The sequence below is a fragment of the Anolis carolinensis genome, chromosome 4 (genome assembly GCF_035594765.1).
Source record: "Anolis carolinensis isolate JA03-04 chromosome 4, rAnoCar3.1.pri, whole genome shotgun sequence".
In the NCBI taxonomy this organism is placed as follows: domain Eukaryota; kingdom Metazoa; phylum Chordata; class Lepidosauria; order Squamata; family Dactyloidae; genus Anolis; species Anolis carolinensis.
This window is the reverse complement of record NC_085844.1, coordinates 147,781,360-147,798,771: the sequence shown is the minus strand read 5'-3', so window position 1 is coordinate 147,798,771 and position 17,412 is coordinate 147,781,360. Positions and strand designations below refer to the sequence as shown.

At 42.7% G+C, this 17,412-nt stretch overlaps 1 protein-coding gene across 2 annotated transcripts in view; it reads right to left on the bottom strand.

Moving 5' to 3' along the window:
• Nucleotides 1-211: 211 nt before the first annotated feature.
• The window catches only part of LOC100566296 (holocytochrome c-type synthase), a 25,680-nt gene continuing 8,479 nt past the window's right edge, over nucleotides 212-17,412 (bottom strand). For both annotated transcript variants that reach the window (XM_062977970.1, XM_062977971.1), the window contains exons 4-7: nucleotides 8,589-8,737; nucleotides 6,904-7,027; nucleotides 3,761-3,843; nucleotides 212-3,319 (exon numbers count right to left, since the gene is read on the bottom strand). In XM_062977970.1, the coding sequence (XP_062834040.1) occupies nucleotides 3,121-3,319; nucleotides 3,761-3,843; nucleotides 6,904-7,027; nucleotides 8,589-8,737 (555 nt within the window). In that variant the 3' untranslated portion in view covers nucleotides 212-3,120. The remainder of the gene's footprint in view (nucleotides 3,320-3,760; nucleotides 3,844-6,903; nucleotides 7,028-8,588; nucleotides 8,738-17,412) is intronic.

The following is a 17,412-nucleotide window of genomic DNA, read 5'->3' as shown; positions in this document are numbered from 1 at the left end:
CCCAGATTATCTGGTTTGAATTGGATTATATGAGTTTACACTGCCATATAATCCAGTTCCCATCAGATAATCTGGAATTTATATGGCAGTGAAGAAGGAGCCTAAGAAAACAAATAATATAGCAAGTTTAGGGGGGAAATCATATATGGCATCGATACATTTATCACCAACTCACAGAAGTCTTAATATCAAGACATTAAAATCAGGCAGATAAGTAAAAAGGAATTTATTGAAGTCAGACTTAAGCACTGTCAACATATAATTATATTGTATCTGTCTCTATTGACATAGAACAGGAAAAACTCACACAGCAAGTGTACCTTTTGACATGAATCAAATTCAACATTTGCCATACATTAAAAGGTAAAATTATTTTTATATTTCTGAACACTTGCTGATTTTATGCCTATTCTGTTTTTTAAAAAGCAATTGAAGTTTGAAAATCAATTCTGATTAAAATTGAATAGGCATAACTACCAAATAATAACATTATTTGATATCCTAATCAATTTCTTCACTTATAAATGGTATGCTCCAGTAGTAAGAGCACAATCTGTTGCTTGTTTTCCCCACAAATATCATTTTCAACTGTCATTACACCCTCTTCAGTTAGTAGTAATCGTTTCCCAAAGCCTTTTTGAGAAATATACTCACTGCAGATGCAGAAAAAAGAGGTCATACAGCCAAACCTATGCACACTGTCCCTTTAAAGTTCAGGGATGATGGAAGACTGCTAAGGTGACATAGTAGTTTCAGCATTGAACTATGACTCTAGAAGTCTGCCTCAGAGGAAGGGTAAGGCAAACCCGCTCTGGCTAAATCTTGCCAAGAAAATTCTATGATAGGTTTGCGTTAGAATCACTGTAAATCGGAAACAACTTGCACTCCCACAACATCAATGTACAAAGGACAGTATGCGTCCTCTTAATTTGATTGTATTGTGCTTTCAAACAGCAGCATTAAGTGTACACCAGCTTTCAATCCACTTGCATAGATGCACAATGTAATGTCACATCCATAGTAATATGAACAGGCAGATAATATAATAGGCAGACACAGTTTATCATAAAAGTATTTGTCAGTTGAATAAGCAGTAAAGAATATTTGTACAGGGAGTCCCCGAGTTGCAAACATCCGACTTACAACTACCCCTCAGAAAGGAACTTCACTCCTGAAAGAGTTATCATGGGGAAAAGATGTCTCCACTGAAACTTTATCACCAATTCTTGTTTCAACAAGACATTTTTTTAAAAATCTAATGATTACAGGGAGAGAAAGTGATTTTTTTTCTGAACAGAGCCACAGATAGCAAAACAAACCCCAAAGGGATGTCAACCCTTCCCTATGCTGCCTAAAGCTTACATCCACACACACACACACACACACACACACATATGGCTGGTGTTACACTTAAAAACATTCCAAGTTACATACAAATTAAACTTAAGAACAAACCTACAGAATCTTTCTTGTTAATAACTTGGGGGATGTCTGTATTTGGAGTAGTACAGCTTAGTATCACTGGTTAGTGGGATTCTTGTAAACAAAAAGCCCTTCAAAACTGAACTAAATCTTTGAAGAACATTCATTGGATTTTAAAAATTCTTCCTATTGAATAAGCAGCTTCCTATACTGGTATGCAAGATATTGATTATCTTAAAAGGGCAATTACAACAGTTCAGCAAAAATCCATAGTTCAACATTTGAAAGCTCTCTTTTCCAAAAGCCTGCATAGAAAATACTCATTTTATTGGGGAACATTTAATTCATGGGTTGATAGCATAAATGGATATTCTGCAGAGTTAGTGTATGTCAGCATGCCAGAAGTCCTAAATAATGCACTCTGTGAAGTGAAATTCCTAAGACACAGATTAGTGTACTAATAGGGCCATTATTTATTATATTTCTCCAACACACATTTTCCCCCATATAAACATCTCTAAAAATGGGGTGTGCCTTAGAATCATGAGTGCTTTTTTATATAAATAAAGTTTTTTTCTGTTGATAATATTGGAATCAGTGCGTCTTACATATGATGGCACTTCAATATAAAAATATGGCAATTTGCTTTCAGTTGCATACACTGAGAAGTAAATGTTTTGAAAGTCAACAAGGTTGATAGAGAAGAGCCACTAATAATTTACTTCTACCTTAATTTAAACTACGTATATGCAAACAGAACTCAAGTCAAATGAAGTCTGATTGCTTCAATGTCAATCCACTGAGCAATGCATGCATTTCTGTGTAAACTGTTGTTACAAGTAATCTGGGAGAAAATTTAAGGCGGGATCGAATGCTTTGCTGCTAATGACAGAAAAGGAGAATAAAATGAAAGAAGGAGGGGATCAACACATCTTCTACGGTAACACTTCAGAACCGTCAAACTTGTGGCCCTTCAGTCCTAGCCAACTTGTCCAATGGCGATGAATTCTGGGAGCTGAATTCCAAAACACATAGACGGCCACAACTTTGACACCACTGTCTGAACCACAAGAACACATGCTTCAGAGAACAAGGAAAACACCGGGACAAAGTGTTCCTAGGGCTGCAGAATAGGAAGGAAGTTCCCTCAGGCAGGAACTGCAATACTAGCACCATATTAGACTTAGGCTTCAGTGTACAAATCAGTCAAAAACACATTTAACCTTGTTGATTTAAACTATATGTTGTCGCCTTTGCCTCCTTTTTTGCTAGAAAGTATTATTTTAAATAATACTACATTCTTCTTCCTCAGATAAAATTACTGTAATTCAATATGAAACTCTTACAGAAAAGACATACATAAGATTCCCCTTATTTAATAAGAGATCTCCAAGATCTCCATGTCCAAGCAGTGATGCTTGAGTCATTAGCTTGAGTGCTTTCTGTGCATCCCTTACTGAACCATCTGTTTTCCATGACGTTTTCTAGTTTCAGTATAATATCACCAAAAGCAGAGCGCAAATGTACTGTATTTTGTTTCACCAAATCCCTGCTTAAAGAAATATAGTTTGCCCTGCAATGGTAAGCACAATATTAAGAAAAGGGTTGTCACCATAAACTTTATTAAAGTCTAAGGTCAGTGCAACACCACTCTGAAATAAAACAGTTCTAAACGTTGTTCACACTAGACCAAATTAGTCATGAGGTCCAGCGCCACCATGCCACCTTCATTCTGTCCCACACAGCAGTCAGGGAATCAAAAGCAGGGCGCACATCCAAAATGGTGAACTGATAATTCTTGTCTACTTCTCCTCCATCATAATAATCAATGACATATCGGACTTCAGTTCCACAGCGGTTAACAATCCAATCATGTCTATCGAAAGGCAGCTCGTACCTAGAAAGAAGCACATATTGTAATGGTGTTGAAATTAAAATGGACAGCCCAGATGTATAGAATCATTACTATAACACAGACCTGGAAAGTACCTTGGGGGCTACCAAAATCCCCTTGGTCAACAAGGGCCACCAGGTGTAACTATTATGCAGTTCTACAGGCTCTATTCCAAAAACATTTCCAAACCCTAGGATATCAAACATTCAATTTAAGGTAAAGTTATACATCTCACCACATCTCAGTTATCACCCAGGTTACCTACAGGATAGCCTTCTCCTTTACATTTTAGCTGTGTATTCTGTTATATGTATTTTAATAGTCTTGTGTTTTAATCTTGTTCTATCTCTCCTCAAGCTACTATCATCATGATCATCACCCACTGAATACAAAGATTCTAACTCTTAAGATAATCTCTGTTTTAATCTATTTTTCACAACATACCCCATCCAGGATCGTATTCTGGCTCTTGGTGAATACTCCTTAGCTTTACCTCCAAAGCGAACAAGTGAAGGTCCACATGGGCACTCCCTGAAAAGTTGTTTGAGAAAAACACAATCACCCATCTAGGCAAAACTAGTACATTAAAAATTACGTGCAGAACCATCCTGTGTCTGTCTCCATTTGGGTAGAGAAAGTGAAACAATACTGGATTGCATCCTTAACATATTTAAATCATGATGAATATCCAATCCACTATGTAGCCAGTGATACTCTTCTTGATCTCAATGTCACAGCAATAAATTGGTACAATTAAATAACACACCCAAATATTATGAAGCTAAGTAGTTGTTGCGGGTCAGTGCAGCACAGTGATTTGAATGCTGGACTAAAACACACTGGGATACCATGTTCTTGCCAAGAAAACCTTATAATAGGTTTGCCTCAAGATTACACAAGTTGAAAATAACAGGAACAACAAGAACAACATAATTCACAACAACATAGTTAGAATGATTTTTTATTATAAGTATTCTAATTGTATCTTTAAAGCGGTTCTGCAATAAAACATTAATCATATCTAGCTATACTTTTATTCTAACTGGAGAAAAGCTAAGACAAACTATGCTAAAGCCACTTGAACATCATTAAAGGATATAAATTCAGGATTCAAACAGTGTTGAATTCATGCAGTGGCTGAAATTGTAGCAGGTGCCCAGAAGGGGAAAAGATCTGTGCTCAGAAATAAATAGTGCAAGTCAAAGGATATATCTCATGGCTATTCCTACTCCTCAGCCATTTCTGGAATAAGTGGCAAGTATTAATTTAAATGAGGGAAAGTGAGAAGTATATTCAGGAGGAACAGGAAATTGTGGTCATAAATAGAACCATTTTTACTTTTCTGTGACATTAGAATGCAAGATCAGTTGAATGAACCACTGAATCGTTGTACTGTTATTAGACCAAGGCCAAAGAAATTGGAACACAAATACTTCTGAGAAGCATGCCATGCATAAAACTAAGTTTTCTGCATATCATGGAAGGAAGGAAAGTTGAAAGTTTCCAAGCAACAGACCAGTTTAGAATCTTCCCCACCCCACTAAAGATCTCATGATTAATATTCAGCAATTGTTTTGTATAATTAAATGCTCTTCCATATTGGCACATACATGTAATCTAAAATGGTTGGACTGCAAGTTCAGTGTCCCAAATTTGCCGCTAGTTCACTATCTCAAGAGGAACAAATTCTATGGCCAAAACATTAAATTCTGTGAACACGGTTAGCATATTCTTGTCTTCTTATAATAAGCATTTCAAGGAAGCCTGAGCAACTGTGAAACTGTTGAGAGGTGGGCAGCCGGGGAGGGGGGGGTATCCAAGATGAGTTCCTCTGTTGTAGTCACAACCCTGACAAAAATAGTCTCCCCAGAAACTGAATACTTCTGTGTAAATACAAATAGTTGCTTTTGAGAGGAAACTTCATCAGAGTCTTTCACCCCCTTCCCCCCCCCCCGAAAAGCATGCTAACTGCGCTCACACAATTATTATCTTATGCTGATTAGTTTTTCTCATGCTAAAGGAACTATTTCAGGCATCTCAGAACCACTTGTAGCAGCTTTCAAGAATTATAAGATGATGAGTTCTATTCTAAAGCCAGGCTTCTTAAACTTTTTCCACTTACACCCCCTTTCCACCTGATACATTTTCACATGGCCATAAGTATATAAGTATATAAAATAGGTATACAAATACACCAGCTTTCCCCATTTTCAACTAGCAGTCCAATTCCTTCTCTTTCTTAATCCAAATGCACTTTTTGTTTTTCAAATAGCCCAATTCCTTTTCTTTGTCCTTATGCTTTTTTGGCCAATTTTTCTAGAGAAGGCCTGCACAACTTGGGAGTAGCAAGGGATCAAAATTGAATAGGCTAAGCGTCTCTGGTCGCAAATAGATTTCGATCACCTCATTTTCCAAGTACGTTATAACTACTGATTAATTAGGGTTGTTGTTGTTGTGTGCCTTCAAGTAGTTTCAGACTTAGGGCAACCCTAAAGTGAACCTATAACAGAGTTTTCTTATCAAGATTTATTCAAATAGGATTTGCCTTTGTCTTCCTCTGTGGCTGAGAGGATGTGACTTCTTAAAGTCACCCGTGAGTTGGGCGCTATAGTCCAAGATTAAAACAACTATACCACACTTTCTGAATTCTGTATTCCTTCCCTCTTTTTCCTAGTTCTTTCTTTCTCTTTCTGCCTTTTCATCCTTCCCTGTTTTCTACCTACCTTTTTCTTCCTTCCCTTTCCTACTTACCTTTCTTCCCTTTTTCCTTTTTCACCCCTTTTCCTTCCTTCCTTCCTTCCTTCCTTCCTTCCTTCCTTCCTTCCTTCCTTCCTTCCTTCCTTCCTTCCCTCCCTCCCTCTCTTTTTCCTACCGCTATTTATTTATTTCCCCCTTTCCCCTGCTTTCCTCTCCTCCTCCTTTTGTCCCCCCTTTTCCTTCGTCCATCCTTTCCAGGGGTGGGCAACGAGGAAGGCGGCGGGGGTGTGCAACGGTTGCGTGTGGACGGATGCAGGTATACAATAGCGGCGGGTGAGAGCATGTAATGGTGGTAGTGGGTGCATGCAGGTGACAACAACAGGTGAGTGCAGCGGCAGCTGTGTGTGATGGTGGTGCAGGGGAAAGCCTCAAGCAAGTGGCATTCGGCAGGCTGCACCAATGGCTTGTGCGAGTTGCGTGCAGCCTATGGGCCGTATGTGCAGGCTTGTTCTAGAGTAAAGTTGGAATTGTCCAACCCTCAATTTGTGTGCAGGCCCCAAAACAAAACAAATCTAGGATCTCAAACTCATAGGTCACACCAAAACCAATTTTGTGACCTATAATATACGTACTCCTATGCACAAAAAGCTACTTATCTTTATTCTAAACTTACAGGGGAAATGACCAACACACTTCCGAGAGTAAGGCTAAATAATACTAGTGAAATTATCTAGTAAATATTCCATCAGTTTCCCATTTCTGTTCTTCTTTTGGAAAGTATACAAACACCTGAAATTATTATTGTAAGAAAATCAAAATTCACCTGCACATTATTTGATAACATAATTTCATAACACAGTGTGGAGAGGGAAACACATTTATAGGTCTACTTGCCGAGCATGAAGTGCTTCCCATTTTAAAATTTCCTTCCAAGCCTGCTCATTATTCTGATTATGAATCTTGATTATATTGGTCATATCTTCAGGGTTTATGTCATCATTTTTCCATCTCCATCTAAAGAAAGCAGTATTGAAGGTGTTAGTAAGCATCAAAGACAAACTGTTCTTCATCGCTCCAAGCTTTTGTTTTAATTAGAAAAGTGAATTGGAGGAATCTTATAAAACAGAAAGAAGTCTATAATCTATAACCAAATTACAAGTAAAAACTATATTTACCAAGCAAGCACAAAGTTGAAATATGCTTCCAAGTGTCTACTATTCTAACACCAAAAAACTAATAGGTAAGCCTTTTGTAGTTTTTCTTTCTTTAGCAAAATTATAGATTAGTCCTGACTAAACTTAAGTTCTTACATATTTTAATGACTGTGCCCTAAATATGACTAAATCTGATTCCAACACTATGTATTTGCAAAACAGATAATTTCCTGTTTTAAAAAAATCCAAACTAATTTCCTAGCCTTAAAGACCAAATATATCATATTTTTATTTAGATACGATAAGCTGTTCCCCAAAAAATAGCTTCCATATGATACACAAAGAAAAAAATTCTAAACATTCAAAAGCATGTAGTATAAAAAAAGCAAAATTTGAAAATGCATAGCCACATTGCAACAATAAATTTAAAAAATGAAAACCAAAAGACCCAATCAAATAAAATATCCCTTTGAGTGTGATATTAAGCTGTAGCGTGGAGCCATACAATTGTCCAGGGTGATAATAGTTTCGTATTCTAAGAGATGTGTTGTCAAGTCCCATCAGTTAAAGCCAACACAGAAAATGGTGGCAGATGATGGTAATTTCAGACCAACAATCTCTGGTTGCCCACATCCATGATTTGGATATTTTGGCCTGTATCACCACTAACAACTCCTGACAACAGCAGGACATGGCATAAGGTCTCTCTATTATCTCAACAGATAGAAGAGCCTCACAGCACAATGATGTCTTACCTTCATAAAAGATGTTGTTTGCAAAGTCTAAATAATGTGGCTATTTAGCAGACCCTGATGGCTTCTTTTGGCCAACCAACCACCAATTGGTTAGAAAATCCTAATTGCAAAGATGTCTAGATTGCTGGGCATATATCTAGTAATTTTATTAAAATGAAATCTTGGCAAGATTAATCTTTTGGGAAGTAATGACATCTGATTTACAGCCAAGAACTATCCAAATATTCCCAACATTTAAGTACCACTGTGCTCCATGTGGTTAATTCATGCATAGCTGTGCACAGGAACACAGTCTTAGCAATTTATGTCCTGTTCACACATTCATCATTTGACAATGGCAACAAGTAAAGACTTGCATGAATTAGTGAGCCATTAGAGACACAGTTTTCTTATCACCCAAACCTTGCTACCTTCCCTTAAGAAGTTGATAGTCTATATTTCAATGGGGAGTTGCTAAGTGAAGAAAAAAGAGCCTAGAGCAGAAGTGCAGAGTAGATAACGTGAGAGACACAGCTAACAAATGATGAATGCAAATTGCACGTATTTAGATTCCTGTGAATCAACCCCTATTTCCAAAGGACAAGGAAGAACCCCTTTCATTATTCACTTCTATCAGTATCAGTAATAGCTCTGTAACTGATACAGAACTTAATGCAATCCACATACCCTTTTCTTAGCATTGCGTTCCAAAACATCTGCTCTGAAGGATACACCCATTTTTGTTCAGAAGCAGCTCTAGGAATGGAAGACTCTTCTCTCACTGTAGATAATGGAAATGGCTGATCAGAGGATGGAAGCTGATTAGGAGGTGGCATCTAAACAAAGTCAGGAGAACAAGAAATTAAAGCAGTGAGCAATATGCTGGGAAGAACAATATATCCAATTCCATATACATTATATTCAAGGTTACTTTTTAAAAGGTTTTAAATACATTTTGTCTAGAGTACTTCCAAAGGTCTCAATGAATTCATCACTTGTTATTCAAACAATGTTTTACTTCGTAATCATTAGTAAGATAAGACCAGTTTATATGTGCAGGCACCTAATTTGTGTTGCTACCATCATAAAACCATAGACATCAGAAGAGCTGCAAGGCCAAGAATAAATCACGAGAGTAAAGACAAAGATCCACCCAGAGAAAAAGTGTTCTTACCATACATCAAGGGAACCACTGATCACATAGGGAAGCTGAAGAAGAAACACAATCTACAAACGAACTACAGGCCCACTAAGAAAATCCAACAAATGTATATTCAGCAAAAGACAAGATGGATCCTCTCACTGCTGCAGGAGTCTACAATATACCATGCAGCCGTGGACAAGTCTACATAGGGACCACCAAACACAGCATTCCCCAAACACTAATCAAGGAACATGAAAGGCACTGCAGACTATCTCAACCAGAGAAGTCAACCATGGCAGAGCACTTGGTGAACCAACCTGGACACAGCATATTATTTGAGAACACAGAAATGCTGGGCAACTCCAGCAACCACCATGTCAGACTACACAGAGAAGCCACTGAAATCCATAAGCATGTGGACAATTTCAACAAAAGGAGGAAACCATAAGAATGAACAAAATCTGGCTATCGGTATTTAAAAATTTATAAAACCAGGACAGTATAAAGAACAACATTCAGAAAAGGGGAATTACAGACAAGAAATAATCAGGGCCAGCTAATACCTCCCAACAAAGGATTCCCCCAGGCAAAAAGCAGCCAGCTTTGAATCTGCAAGGCCATTAAATGCTAATCAAGCTGACCATTTGCAACATTCACACTTGCCTCAAACAGACAAGAGCTCTTTCTACCCTGGACATTTCACAGATATATAAACCCCACTTGCTTTGTTTCCAACAGATCTCACAACCTCTGAGGATGCCTGCAATAGATGTGGGAGAAACGTCAGGAAAGACTGCTTCTGGAACATGACCATACAGCCTGAAAAACTCACAGCAACCCATCATAGAACTATTTCCTTTATTTCCTAACATACTGCTTTCTGAGAATCAGAAGACCTGTCTTCAATCAAATACGCCTTTCATGTTTAAGTGTGGTAGCTTTCTGGGATATAATTATTTGAATTACGTCAGGAATAGTTATAAACATTTTACAAAAGTTGTGTGGAAGAGGTATAGGGTATCAGAACTTAATAGATTAATTTGGGGGTATATACCCCTGTGGCACAGGGGATTAAACGATTTAAACCACTGAGCTGCTGAACTTGCTGATTGAAAGGTCAGCAGTTCAAATCTAGGGAGCGGGGGGTGAGCTCCTGCTGTTAGCCCCAGCTTCAGCCAACCTAGCAGTTCAAAAACATACAAATGTAAGTAGATCAATAGATATTGCTCCAGCGGGAAGGTAACGGCATTCCATGCAATTATGACAGCCACATGACCTTGGAGGTGGAGGCGTCTATAGACAATGCTGGCTCTTCAGCTTAGAAATGGAGATGAGCCACCAACCCACACAGTCGGACATGACTAGACTTAATGTCAGGGGACAACCTTTACCTTTACTATAGATTGATAGGAAAGAACAGGGAACATAAACATGGGTGCTCATTGATATCATTCACATAATAAGTGAATGTGATGGAAATTGATAATAGAGATTCAGTTTCTAACAGAGCCACCTCTGGTATTTAAGTACAAAAACAAAAACTCTCTGCAAAAGTATGCATATAGTTACTTTCTTCAATCTGAGCTTTGTGTCACACACAAAGAGCGAACTGACAGTTAGCTAGAAATTACAAACATGTCCCTTGACATTTTAATCTTCTTACAAAGCAGAAGACACTGTAAATACAGTTGAGCTATCCTCTCCTAATTGGCTTTCCAGGAAACCATACTTTTCCAGAATATCAGCTATTTATTGGTTCTGTTACAAGAGAACAGATGTCCTTTATCATCTACAGAGAATTCTGTACAATAAAAAATAAGATTTAATTATCTCACTAGGGCACATTTCTTACTTATTAGCTTAAAAACGCCTATGTATTCTTAGAGCTTCCAAAACCAAACCATATAACTGGTTCCTTAAACAATGTACTGAATACAAATACTCACAGAACCATATATGTTTTAGGGAACATACTTATATCCCAATCTTTTAAAAGCAGAAACAAATTTTCCTAATTTTAAGGAATTCTATTGTATATGCTTTTAATGGTATTAGAAACACGAAAAATAGAAACACTTATTGGACCGAGCACAAATCTACAAAGAATATTTGCATAGGGAAAGGATGTAAACACATACTACGTTTTCCCATTGCTTCCAATGCCAATGGTCTCCGTGAGTTTTAACTCACTGAATGCAGCAGGAAGAACAACCACTAGAATGAGAAGATAATTCTGAAAAAAAAATCTACTCCTAGAACTTCTTTGAATAAGCTCATCCTCATCCCATGCAGTCTGCAGGGAGCAAAATGAGGATTATGATACCATCAACCACAGCTGGAAATGTGAGTTACCTACACATATTCTTTTATTACTGTTGAGAATTGCTATAAAAGGAAAGATGTACACAATAAACTAATGTAAGTGGTTTGCCTTGTCCTTTACACCTTTGCGTTTCCTTTTACTGTACTGCTGTATTATATTTCTCAAATGCAAATAACTGGATAATTTTAAATTTATATGGAAATTAAGACATGTCTAGCAACAAGAGGAATAATCAAGACAGCAGCAGGATTAGTTGTCTATCGAAGGGATTTGACTGGAGAACAAGGCAAGGAGTTTGAGAACTGCTGTATTCCTGCAATTCCCACATAGACAAAAAAACAGTAAAAATACTTCAAAGTTTTAAAGACTTTGACTAGGTGATATAAGAAATAAACACTTCCCAAGACTCCAATCCTATACACATACACCTAACAGAAATTCCTATTAAGCACAATGGGATCAATGGGCATAGGATAGCAGTATCAGTGTCTCTCTTTCAACCTGTGCTGCCAAATCACAAGTCATGATTCCATGGAAATGTTAATGATGCTGAGCTAAGGCTCTGTGAAGTAAATCCTTCTGGTTTTCAACACACAGATGTTCTTTTAAATCAGGTGGCATCATAAACCCAGGCACGCTTTGGGATGGCTCATGAATGTTTTTGGAGTTGAAATAAGTTTAATATGTAGCTTTACCACGAGGAAGCAAACTGATGAGATGAGAAACATGTAAGTATTTCTTAATATTTAAGATATAGACAAGACACAAATGACCTGGGTTGCTGTGAGTTTTTCAGGCTGTATGGCCATGTTCCAGTAGCATTCTCTCCTGAGGTTTTGCCTGCATTTGTGGCTGGCATCTTCAGAGGTACTATTAGTAGTGAAGCAAGTGAAGTGTGTGTATGTCTGTGTATCTGTGGAATGCCCAGGGTGGGAGAAGGACAGGTTGCTCACCTGTAACCATGTTTCTTCGAGTGTACTCTGTGAATTCACACTAATGGAGAAGCTGCGCCTGCGCAGGTTCCGACGGAAACTCTTCCAAGCTGAAGTTCAAATTTTGGCGGTAACCACGCCCCCCCCCCCCCTTCCCAAGGGGCATATAAGGCGGCCCCAGGCGCCCGCTCTCCAGTTCCTACGCCGCCAAGGCAACGAGAAAGGGAGAGGTTTGCCAGAGGGGAAGGAAGGGCGGGTTTGTGTGAATTCACAGAGTACACTCGAAGAAACATGGTTACAGGTGAGCAACCTGTCCTTTTTCTTCGTGTACTCTGTGAATGCACACTAATGGAGACTGACACGCTAAGGTCCCGGATGGTGGGACAAGGCAAACTCGACAATTTAGTGAATGTCCAAACACATATTTATTAGGACATAATGAGATAACAGTCCCAAGAGACCAGTGCAATCAATTGTCCGAAAGGACCAGTGCAATGCAAACATGAGCATAGTAGAAGAGGAAACATAACATAGAAATTTTTCAATAAACATGATAGAAAAAGACACTCAATTGCGTATAGTGCATATAAACGCTCTCCCAGGGGGGAGAGGGACAAATACATCGTGGTCTTTGACATATCCGCCAGGGTCAATAAGGCGGTACCAAGTAACAGAGCAACTGCTCAACACAATCAGGGAAAAACACATCCCTAGAGGTAGGTATGGGGAAAAACGACCGGCCGAAACTTGAAGGAGAGGTATAGAGAGTCACCTGTGGGTGAATATAAGGAGAAAAGACGTTTGAGAGTCAGGAGAGGCAAGATGAGAGTACTGATCTTGCGAAGGCCGAGTCCTTTAAGGCTTTATTGTCCAGCCTGTAGTGAGAGACAAACGTAAGAGGGTTTGACCAGATAGCCGCTTTGCATATGGAGTCAAGCGGAATACCCCTAAGGAAGGCGGTTGAAGCCGAGAGGCCCCTAGTCGACCTCGGGCGGATGGATGGAGGAGGAGGTCGCTTGGCTAGTTCGTAGGCCAACTCAATGGCCTGAGTGATCCAGTGGGACAGTCTTTGGGAAGAGATGGGATTACCCAACTTGTCCTGGGCATAGGCGACAAAGAGTCTTTGTGTCTTACGGATGTCTTTGGTACGGTCCCTGTAGAAGAGAAGTGCCCTTCGAACGTCGAGAAGGTGCAGTTTTTGCTCTAGAGGAGAGGAGGGGTTAGAGAAGAAAGCTGGTAGGACAATGTCTTGATTGAGGTGGAAAGCTGACACCACCTTAGGGAGAAAGGTAATGTCCGGGCGAAGAACAGCGCGGTCATGGTGAAAACGTAGATAAGGCTCGTCGACCCTGAGAGCAGCAAGCTCGGATGGCCGTCGTGCCGACGTGATCGCCACTAGAAAGGCCAACTTCCAGGAAAGCAGACGGAGATCGGTCGAGGCAAGCGGTTCGAAGGGAGCAGAAGTGAGTTGAGAAAGTACAAGTTCGAGATTCCAGCCCGGCGTAGGTGGTAGCGACGGCGGGCAGATGTTATTGTAGCCTCGGAGAAAGGTTTTGATCAAGTGGTGAGAAAAGAGAGATGGCTGACCGTGGCGTTGAAAAGACCAGGAAAGAGCTGCGAGATAAGCTTTAATAGAAGCGAGAGAGAGTTTCTTCTCGACGAGGGTCATGAGGAAGTCGAGGACCACCGATACTGAGGTCGGGAAGGTGTCGACGTTACGGGATCGAAGGAAGGCGTGAAAGCGAGAGAGTTTATAGGAATAAGCCTTGGTAGTAGACGGCTTATGGGCTGCCCGAAGGACGTCTTGCAGGTTCTGCGGAAGGGAGGCTAGGTAAGAATCCTCCATGCAGTGAGATGAAGGGAAGGGAGGTCCGGGTGAAGAATTTTGCCGTCCTCCCTTGAGAGAAGGTGCGGCGAGGGAGGCAGAGGGCGAAACGTTGCTCTGGAGAGACGAAGAAGGGCCGGATACCACGGTTGGCGGGGCCAGGCCGGAGCTATGAGAATCGCTGTGACCGAGATCGAGAGAAGTCTTTCGAGAACTTTCGGTATGAGAGGAATCGGTGGAAAAAGATAAAGCATCTCCGCTGACCAGTCCAGTAGAAAGGCATCTCCTAGACAGCCGGGGAAGGAGTTCGGGGGAAGTCTCGCCCCGTAGCGGGGTAGCTGAGCGTTGTGGGGAGACGCGAAGAGATCCAGAGTAGGGCGTCCCCAGTGGAGGAACAGACCGTCGAGGATCTCGGGATCGAGCTTCCACTCGTGAGAGGAAGATGTCATCCTGCTGAGGGCATCTGCTAGGTCGTTTTGGGCGCCCGGCAGGTGGATTGCAGAGACCTGTACGTCGTGGGCTATGCACCAAACCCAGAGACGGGAGGAGAGGAGCATCAACTTCCTCGAACCCGTACCGCCCTGTTTGTTGATGTAGAATACTGCTACGAGGTTGTCCGATTGAATGAGGATGGACTTGTGACGGATGAGGCGGGAGAATGCTTTCAGGGCTTTGAGAATGGCGAGAAGCTCGAGAAAGTTTATGTGGTTGGCCCTCTCGGATGGGGACCAAAGATCTTGAACCGTTAGACCGCTCATGTGGGCTCCCCAAGCGTAGGTGGAGGAGTCCGTGGTTATGGTTAGCGACGGCGGGGCTGGATGAAATGGGAGGCCCCTGCACACGTTTTGGTGAGACGTCCACCATGAGAGGGACTGGCGGACGAACGACGGTACCGACAGATATCTGGAGTTGTGGTGGTAGAACGGCTTGAAAGTGTCTATAAACCACCTTTGCAGGACCCGAAGGCGCAGCCTGGCAAACGGGGTCGTGAGAACCGTGGAGGCCATGTGGCCCAGAAGGACTTGGATGGCACGGGCTCTGACCCTCCGGGCAGATCGACAAAAGGCAATGTGGTGGCGGAGAGCTAGGAATCTGTCGAACGGAAGTGAAACAGTCTCTGTGACGGAGTCGAAGAGGGCCCCGATGAACCGGATTCGGGTTGACGGGGAGAGATTTGACTTCTCGGAGTTGAGTTGGAGGCCGAGAGATTTTAGAAGACGCAGCGTGAAGGAAACGTGGTTTTCGAGAAGAACCGGATCGGGCCCGACGAGAAGCCAGTCGTCCAGATAAGGAAAGACCGTGATGCCATGTAGCCTGAGGTGGGCCGCTACGGCGGCGACGACCTTGGTAAAGACCCTCGGGGCCGTAACGAGACCGAAGGGTAAAACGGTAAATTGGTAGGTTTGGTCGAGAACTTTGAAACAGAGGAACCGTCTGTGCGCCTCCCGTATCGCCACGTGGAAGTAGGCGTCTCGTAAGTCTATGGAGGCAAAGTAGTCTCCCCGCTGCAGCATCGGGAGGATAGAGGCAATAGAGACCATCCTGAATTTGGAAGGGCGAATGAATATATTGAGGGCCCTTAGGTCCAGAATGGGGCGTAGCCCGCCTCCTCTCTTCGGGACTATAAAGTATCTGGAGAAGAAACTTAAAGGGTCCAGTTCGGGAGGGGAGGGACGGATGGCGCCTTTGGCCAGTAATGCCTCGACTTCGGCCAGTATCTCTGGGGAAGGAGTTGAGTGGAGAATGCGACCTGTAGGTGGGAGGTCCATGAACTCTAAGGCGTAGCCGTCTTGGACAATGCGAAGAACCCATGCATCTGAAGTAATAGACTCCCATTGATTGTAGAAGGGGGCTAGGCGGTCTGCAAAGGCGCCGGAGGGTCGAGGCAACGTGGGCTCTGCATCGGTAGCGGGCGAGGAGCTTTGGCAGGGGTTGGCGTCAGGTACGCCGGTTAGCCTGCGGAGGAGCGGGGGTGGTTCGACCGCGTTGCTTTTGCGGATGAGGTCCCCGACGAGGTTGGTGATGGGTTTGATTATTCGAGCCCGAAGGCCGCCTGAAAGAGTGGTGTCTGAAAGATTGCGGCGGGAAGCGGCGGGAGCGGTGCGGGAACCAGCGGGTGCGCTGAGGTTGCGGTTGGTCGCCACATTTAGACGCAAGAATTTTAAAGTCATGATTAGACTTGAGTTTGCCATCGGTACCGGAGTTAAATAGTCCGAGCGCGTCAAAGGGAAGGTCTTCAATGACCTGTCTGGAAGATGAGGAGAGACCCGAAGACCTCAGCCAGGCGTGGCGGCGGATGGATATCGCGTGGGCAATCATCTTGCCCGCAGTATCACCTGTATGTTTCGCCATTTGTATTTGGTGGTGAGCAAGCGAGTCTGCTTCCTGTTGGAGGGTAGTGAGGACGGAGCGGTCTTCGTCCGACATCTTAGCGAAGAAGGGCTGTGCCTTCTCCCAGATAATCTGCTGGTAGGCACCCATGCAGGCTCCATAGTTCGCCATGCGGCAAAGCAAAAGGGCTCCGGAGTAAAGTTTTCGACCCACGGCGTCGAAGCGCTTCCCTTCTCTGTCGGCCGGAGTGTTCGACTGACGACCTGAGGATTGAGAGGCCTTAACGACCAGGGAGTTGGGGTCGGGGTGGTGTTTGAGCCATTCCAAGGTATCATCGTCGGTACGGTACCAAGTCTCGATCCTCTTCGAGGTCGGAGGAATGGAGGAAGGGGTTTTCCAGGAGGCCTGGATAACGTCCAACAGATAAGGCAGGAAAGGGAGTAGCGTGGCCGGCGGAGCTTGGGCCTGCACCCTTTTGAAAACTGGATCAGACACTGCTTTGGAAGTCTGCTTGATCTCCAAACCCAGGGCGTCGGCCATTCTGACCATTTGATCAGAGAAAGCACGAATATTGTCAGTAGGAGAAGGCGGGTCCGCCTCATACGCATCGTGGGGAGGAGAGAGGTTGAGACCGAGAGAGACCACCGAGGCCGAGAGGACAGAGTCTGGGCGGTCAACATCAACATCTTCCTCCTCAGCCCCTTGGGGGGACTGAGGGGGAGAAGAAAGCACAGTCTCGGGAGGAGGCATGGCCTCGCGGGAAGAGAGGGTCGGAAGCCGAGGATCCTTGGAGGCTGAGGCCTGAGCTGCTCGAGCCAGGCGAGCCGTTTGTCTGCCACGCTCCGGTGTCGAGGTGGGAGGGAAGAGCTGTTGGCGCGACGAGTGAGGCGGCGCAAGGGGCTCCGGCACCGGCACCCTGACCACCGTTTGGGTAGAGTGGTGGGGTGAGTCCTGCA